Source organism: Nannospalax galili, unplaced genomic scaffold (genome assembly GCF_000622305.1).
Source record: "Nannospalax galili isolate Female #2095 unplaced genomic scaffold, S.galili_v1.0 scaffold559, whole genome shotgun sequence".
Classification (NCBI taxonomy): domain Eukaryota; kingdom Metazoa; phylum Chordata; class Mammalia; order Rodentia; family Spalacidae; genus Nannospalax; species Nannospalax galili.
The window spans coordinates 1,238,486-1,256,413 of record NW_008343479.1 but is presented as its reverse complement, the minus strand read 5'-3'; the positions used below and the strand labels follow the sequence as shown (position 1 = coordinate 1,256,413).

The 17,928-nt window shown below is 38.6% G+C and overlaps 1 protein-coding gene across 10 annotated transcripts in view; it reads right to left on the bottom strand.

The window, feature by feature from the left end:
- Lpp (LIM domain containing preferred translocation partner in lipoma) overlaps nt 1-17,928 on the bottom strand; it is a 684,300-nt gene that overhangs the window by 242,684 nt on the left and 423,688 nt on the right. For all 10 annotated transcript variants that reach the window (XM_029566751.1, XM_017799795.2, XM_029566752.1 and 7 more), the window contains one exon: nt 9,557-10,240. In XM_029566751.1, coding sequence (XP_029422611.1) covers nt 9,557-10,240 — 684 coding nt within the window. The remainder of the gene's footprint in view (nt 1-9,556; nt 10,241-17,928) is intronic.

The window sequence follows — 17,928 nt, the reverse complement described above, 5'->3', positions numbered from 1 at the left end:
CCTCCCCCCTCCTCTTCTCTCCCCTCCTCTCCCCTAGCCCTCCTCCTCCCCACTCTCCTCCCTTCCCCTTCTCCCCCCCGCCCCTGCCCCTTTCCTGTGTAATACTGGAAACTATTGGAGGGTTCTGACCAGAAAATTAAAACAACATGGCTTATACAGAATCACTCTGTGAGGGTAACAAGATGAAAACTGACAAGGACAGAGGTAACAAGGCAGTAGGAAATGGCTGTAATTTGCATGACACATGGCAAGGTGTGGCCAGCACATGGCCACTGGAGCAGGAAGCAGTCACAGATTTTATATATTTCAGGGACACAAAAAAGAACTATGTGAAAAAGAAAAATGAAGAATAACTTCAGTTTTGAGGCCTGAGCTTCTAGAAGGGCAAAATCAACAGTGGCAGAGAGGGCTGTGTGTGGGAGGAGCAGGCTTGAAGGTGGTTCAGAGACAAAACCATCTCAAGGAGATCACAGCTAAAGGAAGAAAAATTACAATGATACAGAAGTGGGAAATGAACCTCAGTGAGTAAAACAGAAGACTCACCTGTAGGTAATACAAAGTAGACCCTGAAGGTAGACTAACCAAAGACAGAACTAGGATGCAAAACAGAACATTTGTTTATAAAACATATATACTAAAACCTATGTAAATAACTCATGAATCCACGACAGGGCAGGTCAATAAATACCATTTCACTTAATGAGTGGATTATCGATTTCTTTAGCAGTGCAGGAGTCATGACAAGTATCGATTGTGCCATGCATAAAAGAAACAAAGGATGTAACTCCTAGAAGAACACACGTTTCTACTTTAGGGGAAAGACAGGATTCAAATCAAACAGGAAGCTCAGCACTTGGGAGCCCGAGATGGAGGATCACAAACCAGCATCGTCCCACCAAAATTCAATTAATTAAAAATAAATAAAAATTAAAAAATCAAAAGGAGTTTGGAAAATGTAGAGAAGCTGTGACCCTCAGGTCTTGTATGGATGTACAACAGTCTTTAAAATGTGCTCCTTCTTTGGAAAGTAGTCTAGCAATTTGTCAGTCTGAATATTACTAGGTTCTTTCACTGATAGGTTTAAGTGTACGATAGCTGGAAACATGTGTCCCTTAAATACTTGCATTTAAACAGAAAGTAGGAAGATCTCCAATGCTATCAATTCATTAAAGGATAAATATAATGTGGCATATCTACAAGTTGAAATATTACTTAGTAATAAAAAGGATGAATATTTTATACATGTTACAACATTGATAGAACTTAAAATATAAGTCAAGAATAAAGTTATAGGGCATATTATATGATTCTACACATCTAACATTGATAATGCATCAAAGAATAATTATTGCACATTTTAAAGAGTAAATGGGCCAGGACATTAGGACAGGTACCTTTAAACATGCTGAGGGTATCACACTGTATATGAATGTGCTTGGTACACTTTACAAAGTATGTTTTTTAAAAGTTACATGCTATTATTATAGAGTTCAAAATGCTATTTTAAGTAAGTGCCGACAAAAAACCAACCTGTTTTCTAAAGAACATTCCTTAAATTCCAAAGATGAAATAGAGCAAGCACCATATTATTTGCTAAGAGTATTTATAAAAGTTGTACTTTCCATCTTTTTGAAAAATCAAAGACCTAAAATAACAAGTAAATCTTTATTTTGGGGACAATGTCACTTTGGGAATTGTACTAAATAGTTCATGTAACTGGGCATGGCAGCTCATACCTAAACTCCTAGCACTTGCGAGACCGAGGCATGAGAACTGTAGTAAATTCAAAGACAGCCTGGGCTATAATTTTCACAGACTTTTCTTATGTACTAGCACATGGATCAGGATGATAAAATTTAATGTTAGTGGGAAAGATTGCAGGCTGAGTTGGAATTACAGGGACCCTAAGAAAAAGTCATTTCACAGGAGTGGTTGTGGGGAAGAACAGAAGCCGGTGTTAAGGTCTTTATAAATCCATGGACGGAAGTTTATATTAATCTGATCAGAGGGACTTAAAGGACAGTTTTTGCCCCTCCAAGGTTGACTAAGTTCCAGGGAACTATGGAGCATCTCTCAAAATGTCCTGTAACTATGGTGAGTCACCTGTCCTCTTGAGCAAGGAGGCCATGGAGACCCCACCAGATGGACTTAAACCAGTGTCCAGTCTACTACCCTCTAGAGGGGGGTCAACACAGAGGAATCATTTCCTCCATGATTCCAAGTGAAGCCAGTCACAATGGATCAGGACCTTTGACTTATCTTCACATAGATGGAACTGGTAAAAGAAAGGAGCCAGGGGCTCCTCCCAAACCCATGTGACCCCTGAGGAACAGATTCTCAAACAACCTTAAGAGTAAAAATAAATTGCTTAATCTGGGCCAACTGTATGGTTTTAAACACCCAAAAGGAAAGTATGACCAAAGATTAAAGTGATTAGTATAATTCTTTAAGAGTCCATGTGTATAGATAAAGACTACATAACAAGTAACATTGTCAGACAGGAGATACCTTCCTTTGAGTTGTTGTCCAGGGTGGTCCAAGAGACTCCCAGACAGGAGCCCAGCATAGAAATAGGAAAATGAACAGCAGACCCCAATCTTATGTAAAGGAGGGCAAGTGATTGCTGCTAGATGAGGAAGAGCTCATCTTGCTAAAACAAGGAACCCTAGATAGGCCAACTAGATTCAGTGGATGGACTAGCTCTGGGTAACAGCTGGGGGAACCAACAGCACAGTGGACAGTAACAGGGATGACAGATTATATGGGCTCCAGTTGGGGGGGGGGCTATGGGAGTGTGCCATTTGGGAAGTGGGTATAAAGATGAATAAGATTGTTTAGGATGTTCTGTATGAAATATACAAAGAACATATATAAACAAAAAAAACTAATAGCATCAAAAATGTGCTATGCTAAGAGATAAATGGAGCAAAGTATGTAGAAAATAATAAGAATTATTGAGGATTTTGAAGATTTATTCAAAGACAACTTATGGTTTGAATAAAAAAATGCCCCAGTAGGGTGTGGTGAACCATGCCTTTAATCCCAGCACTAGGGAGGCAGAGAGAGCTCTGTGAGATCAAGGCCATCCTGTTCTACATAGTGAGTTCCAGTCTAGCTGAGGATACAGGGAGACCCTGTCTAACACTACCCATGCCTTCCATAAGCTCATGTGTGGGAAGCTTGGTCTCCATTTATTGGCACCCCTTTGGGAAAGTAGCAGAAGCTTCATGAGGTAGGAACTGGTCGGTGGAAGTCAGTCACTGGGAGCGTGCCTTGCCCCAGATTCATTCCTTTCTCTTTCTCTGCTTCCTGGCCATCATAAAGTGATCATCTCTGCTTCAACATGCCCAACACCATGAAGTTCTGTTTAACTACAAGCCCTAAACCAGCCACAATGGACTGAAACCTCTGGAAGTGTGAACCAAAATGAATCTTTCTTCCTTTAAATTGTTTCTCTCTTGTATTTATCACAGTGACAAACAGTCTAACAAAAGAACTTACACTACCAGATTCTAAAATCAAAAGTCAGCAGTACAGACGGTATGGTACAATTAGGGACAATGTAAAAATTAGTGAAATAAAATGCAGAGGGACCCACTCAGGCCTGGTCAAATACTGTTAGTTCAAGTGTCTAGGTAAGTCAGTAGGAGACTGACTCCATCGAATCATTCTGGAAAAACTGACATATTCCAAGGGGAGAATAATGAGGTTTGATATATAAACCATAGACAGAAATGATTTGGGGTGACTCCCAAACCTTTATCTACACTATAGTTTGAAACATCTAAAAAAACAGAAAACCACCTGTGACTACAAGAGGGCAAAACTATCTAAGGAGACAAACAGAGCACTATGGAAGACCACAGTGAGAAGGTAGTTTGCCAAAGCTTACAAGGTTTGCTTTTCCAAAGACAAAGTTAAGAAAAGTCAAACTGCTGACTAGGAAAAGAAAATATTAGCAGTACATAGATCTAAGGACTCTTACTCAAGACATATAAAGTATTCTTATAACCCATAATAAAGGAAAAAACTACTAAAGTTGGAAAAGTTTTGATGACATGTCACAAAACACATAAAATAAAGATGGCAATACGTGCATTAAAGGTATTCCACATGACTAGTCAAGAGAAAAATATGTGAATTTAAACCATAATGAAATAGGTCTAAATGCATAAGAATGACTAAAACTACAAAAACCGATAATACCAAACACTGTGAAAAGCAGGGAGCTTCTTGGCCTCTCATACACAGCTTGAGAATGTCAAATGGAACACTGAGGAAAACACTCTGGTATTTACTTTCTTTATAATTTTTTTTAGCACTAGAGATCAAATTTAGGATTTTGAGGAAGCTGGGCAAGATCTTCACCACTGAACAAAATTCATAGATCCCCAGTGCATCAGTTTATTCAAGATAAATGAAAATTGTGTCCATACAGACTTGTTTACAAATTTTATAGCAGATTTATTTTAAACTCCAAAGGAGGAAAGACACTCCCATAGAGATGTATGAACAAAATGTGGTATGTCCATACAATGAATACTACTAATTACCTGTAAAGATGAACTCTTGAAGTAGGCAACATGAGCAAATCTCAGAAAAATTACAATGAAGTTGCCAAAGCCAAGACACATGAATGCTTATTCTGGAAATGTATACGAACAGAGTATGAATATGGCAAAATAATCCATAGCATTGGAAAGCTGATTGGCTGGGGCTACAGGAAGAGGGACCTGGCTGCAATGAGGCACAGAGAACTCTGGACAGAGTTGAAATGTCAATATCTTTATTGGGGTGGTCGTACAGGTGCATGTATTTGTCCATATTATAGAGTTAAAATGGGCAAATTTTATTGTATGTAAATTAAATTCCAATATGTTTAGTACAAAATATAAATCAATAAGCCTTATAGACATTTGCAAAGGATGAAAAGTAGATTCATATATATTAGTGGATACAGCGAAACACATGGAAAATTATTTAAGTATTTTGAATATTAAGTTGCTGATGCAATGGTGCTTATGTAATAACCTAGATCATGTAAAGAATTTGTTGGCTCATTTCTGTTTCGGGATTTTTTTTTTTTTTCTGGGCAAATTTCTAAGTCCTAAAGAAGTTTTCCTTACATTAAGACAAAGGAAATTTCTCCAAGATTTTATTAATGAAGAATGCATTATGACAAGGCATGGTGGCTTATGCCTATACTCCTAAAACTTGGGAGGTTGAGTTAGAAAGATTGCCATAAATTTGAGACTCTGTATCAAAAACAAATAAATAAAGACTGCATTATGTACTGTGCTAGTTACTCAGTGGAAAATAGGGTTTAAAGATACCAACCATTTCTATTCCTCCAAATCTATGAGTCTAATATATGCCTGGGTGTATAGTGAGGGAAAACAGGTACATAAATGACTCATGAAAGGGTATAAAAACTTTCAAGAGTATTAGATAATGTTCAACCATGGTTTCAGTAGAGAAGCCTACAAAAGACAAGTTAACGATTCTTGGGTCCTAATGGATAATAATCTGGATGCACAAATATTCTCCTCATTTAGGAGAAACTCATAAAAGTGTTCCAGGAGGGAACATGGTAGACAAAGCAATGGAGCTGAGGATCAACCACAAACATAACTCATGAACTGGACTCTCTGATGTTCCAGGGAGGAGGTAAAACTGGAAAAGCAGTTGGAGGTTTCACTGTGTTCCAAAGGTGGCTGGCAAGTTCCTTGGAGGCTTCTGAAGAAGGCAGTCAATGACAAGGGCAGGATTGTAATGGCTAATTTGGTCATAAACTTGGGATAAATAGTTGTGGAGGGTGGTTAGGGGAAGAAGCACGAGTTAAAAGTCCATTTCAGGGCTAGAGAGATGGCTCAGCAAGTAAAGTGCTTGGTGTACAAACATGAGGGGCCAAGTTCAGATTCCCAGCACCCCCACAAAAAAGCTAGGCATGGCAGTGTTTGCTTATAATCCTAGCACTGAGGATCCCGGGGGCTTGTTGGCCAGGTACTGTAGCCAATCAGCAATCTCCAGTTTCTTAATCTTAATAGAAATTAGAGGTCTGGGAATTCCTTTGATACTAATCCTAACAGTTCCCTTTTCTTGAGCCATTAAATATCTCCCAAGCCCCAAATCTAAATGTTTTCATCCTGGCAAATAAACCTTTTGTATTAGATATACCATGGACTACTCTGATGCTCTTTAAGGTTCACCATTCTGGAAGGCATTCCAAATAAATTTAATATACAATTTCAGAATTTAAACTGTCACAGAAAAGGAATGAATCCTGTAACTTCTCTAGCAAAAGTGTCATCATCTACTATGGCAAATATCAGTGCTCATATCAGAACTGAGGCTGAACTAGGTCCTGTTCTATGATAAAGAAATGGTGCTGGAAAATCATGATGGCCTCCAACACACAGCTCTGAGACTAAGCAAGCTGTGCTACCTTCTCTAAATACTGCAGAAAATACACAACCTTCTTCATAGAAAAGTGGGTCTAATGCACAGAAGTCCTGTGAAGCACACAGAAATACAGAGTTGACATTAGGTTTTATAAATAAGCATGGAGAAAAAGATTCTACTGTATCTATGAGGATTTCACATGAGCAGGGAACACTTTCCCTTACAAAGGCTTGTTTGAAAACATGTCTTTCAAAGACCTCCTCTCAGATGGTATAGGAAACACATTATGTTCTGTTGTATGCAAAGTCACCTCTCAGCATATTAGAACCCTGGTCCTCCACACCTTGTAGGTTCGGATTTGTGTCTGTCTTTTCTTATGTGTGCCCTCCTTCCCTCTTCCCTAAAGGAATCTTAGTTCTCTCTCCTTTCCCCCCTTTCCCTTCCTCCTTTCCCTCCTTTACACTTCTCTTCCCATATTCTTTCTTCTTTTCTATACACTAAAATGCAGGAAGATTAAAGCTGATCTCAAATTAGGGGAGCTTCATTTTTAAAAATTACCAAATAGGTTAAATGCCAAATTGTACAGACATTCTCAATGAAATAAAATATCATTATTTAAAGGTGCAAAGATAACTTTTCTATTAATGACTAACAAAATAGAAATAAATGAAAGTCAATGGGAAAGCCCAAAAGCCCCCATTTGGCAATTATTCAGCCCTTGGAAATTTCCAATCCTTTGTAATTAGGGGAAGATGACATCCTCCTTAACCATGATTGACAATGTGAAAAGACAAGAGGTTTTCTTCAAACTGATAAAACAATGTCAAGGAAGAACTTAGGCAAGAATCAGAAGCTCATTTCTCAATGCTTCAGCCAGACAGAGTCAATATGCAGAGAATGTGCTTCTGTGCACAGGTGCAACTGGATTCAACAATGTTGTGCTCAAAGAGTGTCCGTGAAAGAGCCCACTCCCTTAGTGCCCAGAAGGCGCCATCGTGCTTCATCAGCCTTGTCCCTTTCCCAAAGAACCGACAGATGGCTAAACACCACCCTCTAACCACTCTCCTTAATAATCACAGTCAAGTACATTGGTTTTCATTTTTAAAATGTATCGTTGAATATGATGGGAAAATACATGACATGATGGGAAAAACAAATACTTCAATAATTTAAAAAGTGATATGTAATCCATTGAAACCCCAAATCAGTAATAATGTAATAGATCATTTTAAGTAATTACCTTTTCCAAATAGGAAGCAAAATAAGATTTCACAGCTTCTGGTGAGTGGTTAATAAAATCTTTCCTTGGATGAAGCAGGTTAGTAAGGTCAGACAGAAGTTAGTGACATGACTGAACTCTGTCCTTAGACTCAGGCTTTGCCTTTTCTATCAATAATTCCATTTTCTGAACTGGCCTGTCTACTGCCCAGGACCAAAACAGGAAACATGGAATGTCTGGAGTTTAGCTCCTGACTCACCACATCAAGCCTTCCCTATAGATATACTTTTCTCTTCTTCCATATGTGGTTCTGCAGGGGTTGAACAGCACCCTCAAACAACAACAGTATCATTTCTTTCCCTCAGTAACACCACTTAGATATCTTTTGAATAAGGCTACTACATTGGTCAAAGCAAAAGTGCTTAAAACTATTAAAACTAAAATACTGACCACAATTGTTCCAACCTAAACATTTTATTTTTTATTAATCTGAATTTGTTGAGGTTGCATAACAAATTTACAAAATTTTACAAATTTACAAAAGTTAAATAACCTCTTTTTTTCTAATCAAGTTTCTTGTAGGCTAAGAGAGTACTATGAACTCACTATGGTGTTAAGAAAAGGCAAGGCTGTGCAGCTTGCTTAAGTAGGTCAAACCTTTTTAAAAAGCAAATATGAAACTTACTGAAATGTTTTTATTTTGAATGGGTATTTCTGTGTGTGTAGTGTGCTTATATATGTTTCTGCATTGTTCACGTGTGTGGGAGCACATGAGTGTGGGGGTGTACCTGTGTGTGCACATAAGGAGGCTTAAAATTAAGTTTCTCAATGGCTAAGTTTCTCAACCACTTAAGTTTCTTAATCGCTCTCTAGCTTATATATTGAAGAGGATCTCTGGCCGAATCTTTAAGTTGCCATTTTGGCTACTATGACTAGGATGCTTGCTCTGGGCAAACTCTATTTCTACCTCTGTGTTATTGGGATCGCCAGTGAACCACCATGTCCACCTAGCTTTTAAGTGGGTTTGGAGCTGCATGCTTACATGGCAAGCAGTTTATCCACTGAGCCATCTCCCTGGACCCTGAAAGCTTTTATTTTTACTAGTAGGCTTCATAAACAAATAATCATGTTTCAAAAATCACTTAGCATTTTAAAGTGGAGGCCTGGCTTTGAAAGATGATCAGGGCTAGTCACCTTTCATGTAATGGTCATGTCTGAGGCTCCCAGATTCCTCCAGCTCTTCATGGGCCCCATTTGGTTGGCATTTTATCCCTCTCAAGAGTCTGACAATTGCTTGCAGCACCATATACAGCATCAGCATTCATTTAAAATAGCGGGTTAGTACACACCACATAGAATATTTTTTATTATAATGCTGAGTATGTAAACGATGTCTTGAAACTGACAATGTTGTAAAAATTTGGGAAGGACAATAAAAGTATGGTCCAGTCTTCTACTCAGTCCATCCCAAATTATGGTCTGATTTTCTAGTCAGTCCACCCCTCAAATTACCATTCAGTTTCAGGCTAAACAAAGGCTGTGAAATTCCCGGCATCTTTGCAACTCTTAGCGAATGAAAAGGAGGGGTTTGATTCCCACCCAGTTTCTTCATTTTACCCTCTTTCAAGTGATTCTCGTTGGCTCCTCGTCATGGTAGAGGGAGGACCACAGTATTGTTCCTAATAGAAAAACCCAGGTTATGATAAGTAGGGATTATAAAATTATATTATGAGGGATTGGTTGCATTTGGTACTAAACAGTAGTTATATTGATAATGTGAAACCAGGACCACCCTCCTGTCCTGCTTCACTCCCTCTTTCCCCGGATACTATCTGCTAACGAAGGAAGAGCAACACATGTATGTTTGTCACCAGTTCTGCTCTCTGAGGGAGGCAGGCTGAGGTTTCCTCTTCACAAGCTTAGTGAATTTCTTACCTTTGCCTGCAGTGGTGGCGCACAGGGGGCTGAGACAGGATCTGTGATATAGGTCTTCTTGGGACCACTGACTGGATACATCCCAGAAGGGTTTTGACTCCCAGCTACAGGAGGAGCATATCCAGGTTCCCGCTTCCAGGTATTAGGGTGAACTTGTTGACCATAGGCAGGTTCAGTGTCGTTTCTGCCTGCATACCCGGATCCTGCTGCATAATAAGGTTCATAATAGCGTCCTTGGTTGGGGGTATACCCGTACCCAGGCTCCGGTTGATGTCCTGGGGGTGGAATATACACATAGTCGGTGCCACCACGGGTTGAAGGAGGAGGACAGTGCCCTGACAGAGGAACTGGCTGGGTGTTATAGCCATGAGGCCCTGGGCCATATCCTTGTCCTACTGATGGGTTAGCCATGTAATGAGGGCTGGGCTGGGCTGACTTCACTTGAACATTGAAGGTGGGCCTTGAAGGTGTGGATGCTGTAGTATAGGAGGCTGGGACTGGCTGAGGCTGAGGTTTGAGTGTTCCAATTGGAGCCACAGGGATCGGTGCAGCCTGGGGTGCAGGTTGTGGTTTCACTGAAGTTTTCTTGGTTGCTGTTAGAGGTGGCTGGTTTGGAATGACCATTCTCTTGTGTCCTGTGACAGGGGTAGAGACTGGAGGAGAGGCTGTTGAACTAGCAGAGCCCTAAAGCAGAAGAGAAAAAATGACAAAGATTATCAATAATGAAACAAAATGAAAAAGATATAAATGAGTGAATAATGAGAACTGCACATTTTTGCTTTTACATTAAGATGCAAAATATAAGTAAGGCATGGTCCTTCCATTAAACTCACTGACTAGCTCAAAACTCAGCTGTCTTTCTCTACAGTACCAGTGCACAACTGAAAGGAAAAATAAAGATGCTCACTTACACTGGCTTCAAAAAGAAGATGCCCAGGAATAAAGTGACTGAACTATGTACGTACTGAAGTGGAAACACTGATGAAAACAGATAAATAAATAAAGCAAAGTGTTTGTGGCCAATAAGAGTCCATATTACCCAAATGATCTTCAAATTTTGAGTATTATTTATCATATTGCAGGTTTATAATAATGAAAAGAATGTGGCAATTCCAGAAAACAGACAAAAACCTGAAGGAACAGAACAGGAAGGCCAGAATAAATGCAGACATATAAGGCCAACTTCAACAAGCAAGCCAAGACCCAACACTAGAGAAAGTACAATGTCTTTCACAAGTAGTTCTGAGAAAACTGGATTTCTATAAGCAAAGAAAATAAATTCGACTCTTGTCATATACCATCAACTAAAAATGGCTTTAAAGATGTGAAAGACTTAAAATCCTAAGCTCTGAGGTCCAGGAAAAGATGCAGATATAAAACTTTATGACATTGGTCTTGGCACCAGAAGCACAGAAAACAATAACAAAATGAATAAGTAGAGAAATGTCAGACTGAAAAACTCTTCACAGCAAAGGAAACAACAGAGTGGAAGGCAAGCAAAAACTGGGGGCAAACAAGGAAAAGAAACTTTAAAAATCAACTAATGTTTTGGGAAATAACTCGAACAACAACAACAAAATCACTTTTATAAAAGACACACAAAAGAATAAACACGTGAAAATTGCTCAGGGTTACTAATAATAAGGAAATGCAAACAAAATCCACAAGAGATATCTCTGTCAGGATAGCTATTATTAAGCAAAGCAAAACAGTAGACAGGCACTGGCCAGAAACTTTGAATCTGTGCACACTGTTGTCAGGAAGGGGAAGTGATAGAGCCACTATAGAACTCAATGGAAAAGCTGCTCAGTAAATTAAAAATAGAAACATCATATGATCTAGCACTCTCCCTTAGGGATCTTTAATATAGTAGAAATGGTGATCTCAGAGAGATACTACCATATCCGTGTTCATTGCAGGCTATTCACAAGAACAAGAAACTACTTGGATGTCTGTCGATCAGTAGATGAATGGATAAACAAAAAGCATCATACACATACAATGCAATAATATTTGCCCTTCAAAAAGAAGGAAATTCTACAAGTAGCAGCATGAATGAACCTTATTGTGGAAAATAAGCCAGTCACTAAGAAACAAATAATGTATGATTCTACCACATGGAATGTCAGAACTAGTAAAATCCATAAAAGTAAGAATTGAGATGATTGTGCTAAGGGTTAGGGGAATGTTAAATAGGGAGTTACTAATCAGACATTGATTCTTTGTCAAACAAAGAATAAGCTGTGGCCTACTGTTCTACTCTTAACCTATAATCTACAATAAGGTATTGCGCAATGAAAATTTTCTACGAGTACTAACAAAGAAAGGTATGATGTTACCCTGACATGGGCAAAAGATGGACCTCATCTCTGGTCTCATGGCCACTGTTGATTCTCATTTGTCGTGTAAGATATACATTCATGAATCATTATGTACCAGTTCCACTACCATGCTATAAAACTTCCCAGGTAGAGGGTACTATCCCATCCCCACAATTAATATAAACAGAGTTTCATTCCTACATGTTGAAGATGCATGGAAAATGACTAGTAGAAAACTAGCACATAAAAAAGACTTGCAGAGGGCTGGAGAGATGGCTCAGTGGTTAAGAGCACCGCTGTTCTTGCAAAAGACACGTGTTTGAATCCCAGCACCCACTTATCAGCTAACAACCATCTGTAACTCCAGTTCCAGGGGATCCAAGGCTCTCTTCTCTCCTCCGTGGGCACTGCACAACACTGGTGCACTTACATACATGCAGGCAATTGACTCATACACATAAAATGAAGATAAAGATAAAAAATTTAAAAAAGACTTGCAGAGATTCAAACTCTCAGAAAATTTCATATAAATGTATTTATAGATGAGTGTAATATTTAAATGTACTCAATTTTCAAAATGAAAATGTTAAATTATGATAAAATTCAAGAATTCTTACAAAACCAAAAATAAAATGAAATGTCAAAACTATATGCTTGGGAAAAAAACTATATGCTTGGAAACATTAAATAATCCAATAAACAAAATATTCAACATGACTTCAATTAACTGAATGCAGACCAGATATGTGTTGCCATAGTTTAACTATGAAGAACATATACATATACTTCAGAATAATGATTCCTGCATTTACCCTTTACCCCCAAAGAGATAAAATACGTAAAACTTCAGGAGAAAATTTTATATGCCAAAATATACTAGTTTTAAACACAGTTATGTTAAAAATATCCAAACACATGGCAGTATATACACAACAGACTACATAATAGAGTTAAAGAAAATCTTATACCCCCATATTAGTTGCTTTTCTGTTGCTATGATAGAACACTATGACCAAGGCAACTTACAGGAGGAAGGGATTATTTGGGCTTATGGTTCCAGAGTAAGGGTGCAAAATTTCTGGGGAGGAATGGCAGCAGGCAGCTGGAATAGAGAGCTAAGAGACCACATCTTAACCACAAACAGAGAATGATTGAGAAGTGGGGCTAGACTAGGAACTCTTGAAACCTGCCTCATGATGTACTTCCTCTAGCAAGGCTCCACCTCCTAAGCCTCTGCAAATAGCACCACCAACTGGGGACCAAGTATTCAAATATCTGAGCATATGGGGGCCATTTATTCATTCATTCATTCAGATTGCCACACCTCCAAAGAGTTCACCTAGAGAGTATTTTTGTTTCTTTTGTTTTTTGGCATTTTCATACATACATTTAGTGTTGGTTGATCTTCCTTCCCATTCCTCTCCCCCATGTCTCTTTGCACCCTCCATCCCCAGTGGTCTCCTTTCCACTTTTGTGTCATATGTGCTCTATTATCATCTCACCTAGTTTTATAATCTTTTCTAGTTTTATGATCCATACCCAGACTCTGACCCACATACATGCATATATATATAAAAACTCAAAATTATGATCCTTATATGACAGCTCATATATGGTACTTCCTATATGTAAGCAAAGTCTCACAAGACAGTGCCCTAACATTGTCATGAAAATATTTCTGGTGTGTGTGTGTGTGTGTGTGTGTGTGCATGTACTCGGATGTGTACATATGTGTGTGTTCATCAAAATAAATTTGTAGAAAATTTCTTCTAAGAATTCAAGTCTACATTAATTCACTTGTATTTACAAATATAATTGGCATTACTTTTCAAATTTTATGATTCTGAATATTTGTTCTCAGACTACCTTTACAGCTGCAGCAGAGAGCAGAGTCTACTTGCTACCAGTCTGTTATATGGGCCCTGTGCCACTCTATTGTTGAATTTGTACAGTGTTCAAACTATGAACTCTGCATTTGTGCTGATTGTGAATCATCCAAGACAGCAAAGACTGAACCTTTCCTCACTCAATCCTTTCTCTACTTACATGTAAATGAATGACATTGATGACCAGAAAAAAAAAATCTAAGTTTAAGATATTTCTAGGTTCACATTGACTTTTCCATGCCCTTAGGTGCAGAATGTCAAAATCTTAACTGGGTATTTTGTTAGGAATGTCTTCAGAACATGTATTTGAAAAATAGATTAAATGAGGAAAAAACTGTATCTGTTTCTGTTGAGCTCTATTGGGGCCACTTTCAGTCTGAAGAGAAAGATGCCCTCCTCCAATTTTAGCAACATCCAGACTGCTTGGGCTGTAAAAAGAAATGATATTTGTTCTTATAAGGATATAAAAAAGAAAATTCTGTATTCAGTAGACTCCTATAACTTAATAGGGAACTAAATCTAGAATTGAAAATTATATTTTATAGCTTGGAAGTACACAATCCTGAGGAAAAATATATTTGTAGCAAATGATATGTGTAAAAGATAACCCTGGGAGTCAGAATCAGCTGAAACAGAACAAAAGAACAACGGAAGGACACAAATTAGGTCTTCTTGGAGAGTTGTCTCACATAGGCATCATTCATAGCAACTGTGATTTTTTTTTTAATCTTTATCTGTTGGTCAGAGTCAGTCAACAAAGAACTACATATCTATATTAAATTTCACTTCAAATCAAAGCAAAGAATTTTCTAATCATTATGTAAAATTGCTAATGGTTGGAACATGCTAGAAGGGTACATTAATCATGATTCCCTTTATCCCTCACGCAATGTCTTTTCTCTACTTTTTCTCTGCAGTACTGTGCCTATAGCTTGAAACACTTTCATTATCATAAAAACTTTGAAAGGCCTCTGAATAGAATTCGTCTGTATTCTGAATCCTAGGCCCACATATTCAGGTGTCTATATCATCTGTCTACTTGGATGCTTCATGTGCTTTTCGAACTCAACGTTCTAAAACCTTTGCATTTCCCTACATCTGCTGCTTTCTAGTTTTCTCATCCACCCAGCTCAAATGAGAACATGGGGGTACCTCTGAGCCTCTCCCCTGATTCCTATCAAGTATTAAATCCTGCTGAGCTTATTCTCTGAAAGTCATTTCCCAACTCAAATATGTCCACATTTCACCACTTCTACTGCAGTAACTCTGTTCCAAGATAACACCAGACATGGGCCAACAATATTCCAACTGGTATCCCTTTAAAAAATGCCACCTTCAATACTTGAAATTATTTCTCACTGATGTGCATATAATCACTTTGATTTCTTGTTTTTAAGTCTTTAAAGTTAGGGAACAGATGGGCGTGGTGGCGCATGCCTTTAATCCCAGCACTCGGGAAGCAGAGGCAGGCAGATCTCTGTGAGTTCAAGGCCAGCTTGGTCTACATAGTGAGTTCCAGGACAGCTGGGGCTACAGGGAGACACTGTCTCAAAAAGACAAAAAAAAAAAAAAAAAAAGCTAGGGAACAAAGTGGCCTACTCTACTCTTTCCATCTCTTCTTGAGTGTGGCATATCATTAACATGGTCTCAGACTGGTTTCATCCATATCCCAGTTACCAAGCTCTCTCACATCTCAGATTACATCCAGACATTTTCCCAGTTCCATCTGACTTCTGTTCCTACTTTCCTAGGAATCCTTAAAATCTGAACCCATTGTCCAATTCCCTAAACCAACCTTGGCTTGAAGCCTCTAGCATGGTGTTTTCATTTCTCCTTTTCTTCATTATCATACTTCTATGTATGTGTTTCCTTAAGGGCAGGGACTAATCCTCTTTATTCACAGAGGCATCCTAAATGGCTTACCATATAGCCCATAGCAGACATTCACAGATGACAACTGACAAGTCAACATGAATGGAGGAAAAGTTCCCAATGCCAAACCCCTAGATGAGCTATAGGCAGTCAGTGGCCGCTGAGGGAGGATGTTGCATAGCAGTTTCCTCCAAGATAAAACCTTCTATTTTGGAGGGAAGCTGGATAAACAACAAGATATTGTAAAGGAAGGTAAACAACAGAATGTCTAAAAGGAGGTAAATGACAGGGTATTTTGAGGGGAGGGGTATAAAACATCCCTTCCTGCAATGAAGCTATTAAATTCAGGAAGTAAACAACTCAATAGCTTAAGGAAGTCCCTGAACTTGACCACATTCACTAAGCTCCTCCCTTCCCAAGTATATAAACCTGGCTGGGGAACTCTCTCAGACTATACATGCTGCCTAGAAGAAACAGAGATTAGCTGTGCTGTCTGTAGGAGGCAGACACTAGTCAAGCTACCTTAAGAGGCTCAAGCCATCTGAGTGTCCTGGAAAGGACACTGTTGACCTGTTGAGCTGCCTACAGGTTGGTGCAGCATATTCACTATTTCCAGTCATTGTGAGCTGTCACACACACTGTGGTGGGCTTTGGTGATACAGCTGTCTTTGAGTCATTTCTACTTCTTTAAGTTACCCCTCACCCATATTTCTGTAAGTATCCCCAGTCATTGGTTCACCCAGCTTGACTTTGATGGTATCCTTCCTTTGGTCTGTGTTGGTTTCCTATTGAAGTGAGTAGACATTTGTTTGTTTCTGCCCAGGATATTGTCACACAACAAGGAAGAATAGTTTTTTAATTTTATTTATTTTATGTGTATTCGTGTATTGCCTGCATGTAGGTAAGTGCACCTGTGTAGTGCAATGCCCACAGAGGTCAGAAGAGGCTGTCAGATCCCCTGGGACTGGAGTTACAGATAGCTGTTAGCTGTCATGTGGGTGCTGAGATTTGAACCCAGGTCTTCTTCAAGAACAACCAGTGTTCTTAACTGCTAAATCATCTCTTCAGCCTGGAAGAATACTTTTTGGGGGAGGGGTCATTTTGAAACAGGGTCTCCCTGTAGCTCACTATGTAGACCAGCTAGCCTCTTTCTCACAGAGATCCACCTGCCTTTGCCTCCCAAGTGATGGGACTAAAGGCATGCACCATCATGCCCAGCACAGGAGAATATTTTTTTTGTCTTTTTTCTCTTTCTCTCTTCCTTTATTGTTTTTGTTCATGAATGAGACTTCTGTCCTTAGGTCAGCCCTAAACACATGTAAACAGGGAGCTTTAATAAGTTGGAGAGAGAGAGAGAGAGAGAGAGAGAGAGAGAGTATAGAAGTTGTGAATTCAAGGAGGGTAGGTGGGGGACACATGAGGAGATGGAGAGGAGAAATGGGGGATGGAAAGGATGCAAATGCAACGTACTCAAGTTTTTAAAAAAGTCAATAGAAACAGAACAATAGTCCATAAGTGAACAAATAAAACTCTTTCAAAAAATGCAAAATATCAAATACTACTCTTACTGAATCAAGAAACTAAGGTAGAGTTTGATGCTAAGGTAGAGTGCTGCAATTGGTTTTTTCATTCCTCTAAGTAGTATGATGATTTTAATATGGAATTTATTAATACTGTGCTTTTTTCTTTAATTTATTTATTACTTTTGAGTCAAGATCTCACTAAGTAGCTGAGGCTGGTCATGGACTAACAAATTCTCATCTCACAATCCTGAATTCTGGGATTACAGGGTGCATACCAGCATTCTTGGTTGCTTATTTTCCTTCTAATGGTCATTTTGCACACATACCTTCTAACTTCATGATTTCTTATAAACACTAAGACAAGAGTAATGGGATAAAGTTTAAATGCATTCATGAAGAAAGAAAATACAATAATCCATTTAAAATAATGTTTTTTTCAAGGTATATTGGTAGGAGGCTGAAATAGGAAGAACACTGTGAATTCAGAGCCAGCCCAGGGATACAGTAAGTTCCAGGCCAGCTTAGGGGTATACAATGAAATTCTCTCAAGAAAACAAAAATGTTTTATCACGTATATATTCAAACAAGTACATTTCCAAATTCTGGACCAGGTAATCACATGGTTCAAAGGCTTAGAAATTCACATAAAAATTATTTCTACTTAGGGAGAAAATTTTTTAACTGAACCGAAGGGGACGGTAGATGAATGTCGAAAGTCTACACTGAAAGGGCAGCACAAAACTCAGAATCCACTTATTATATATTGATTA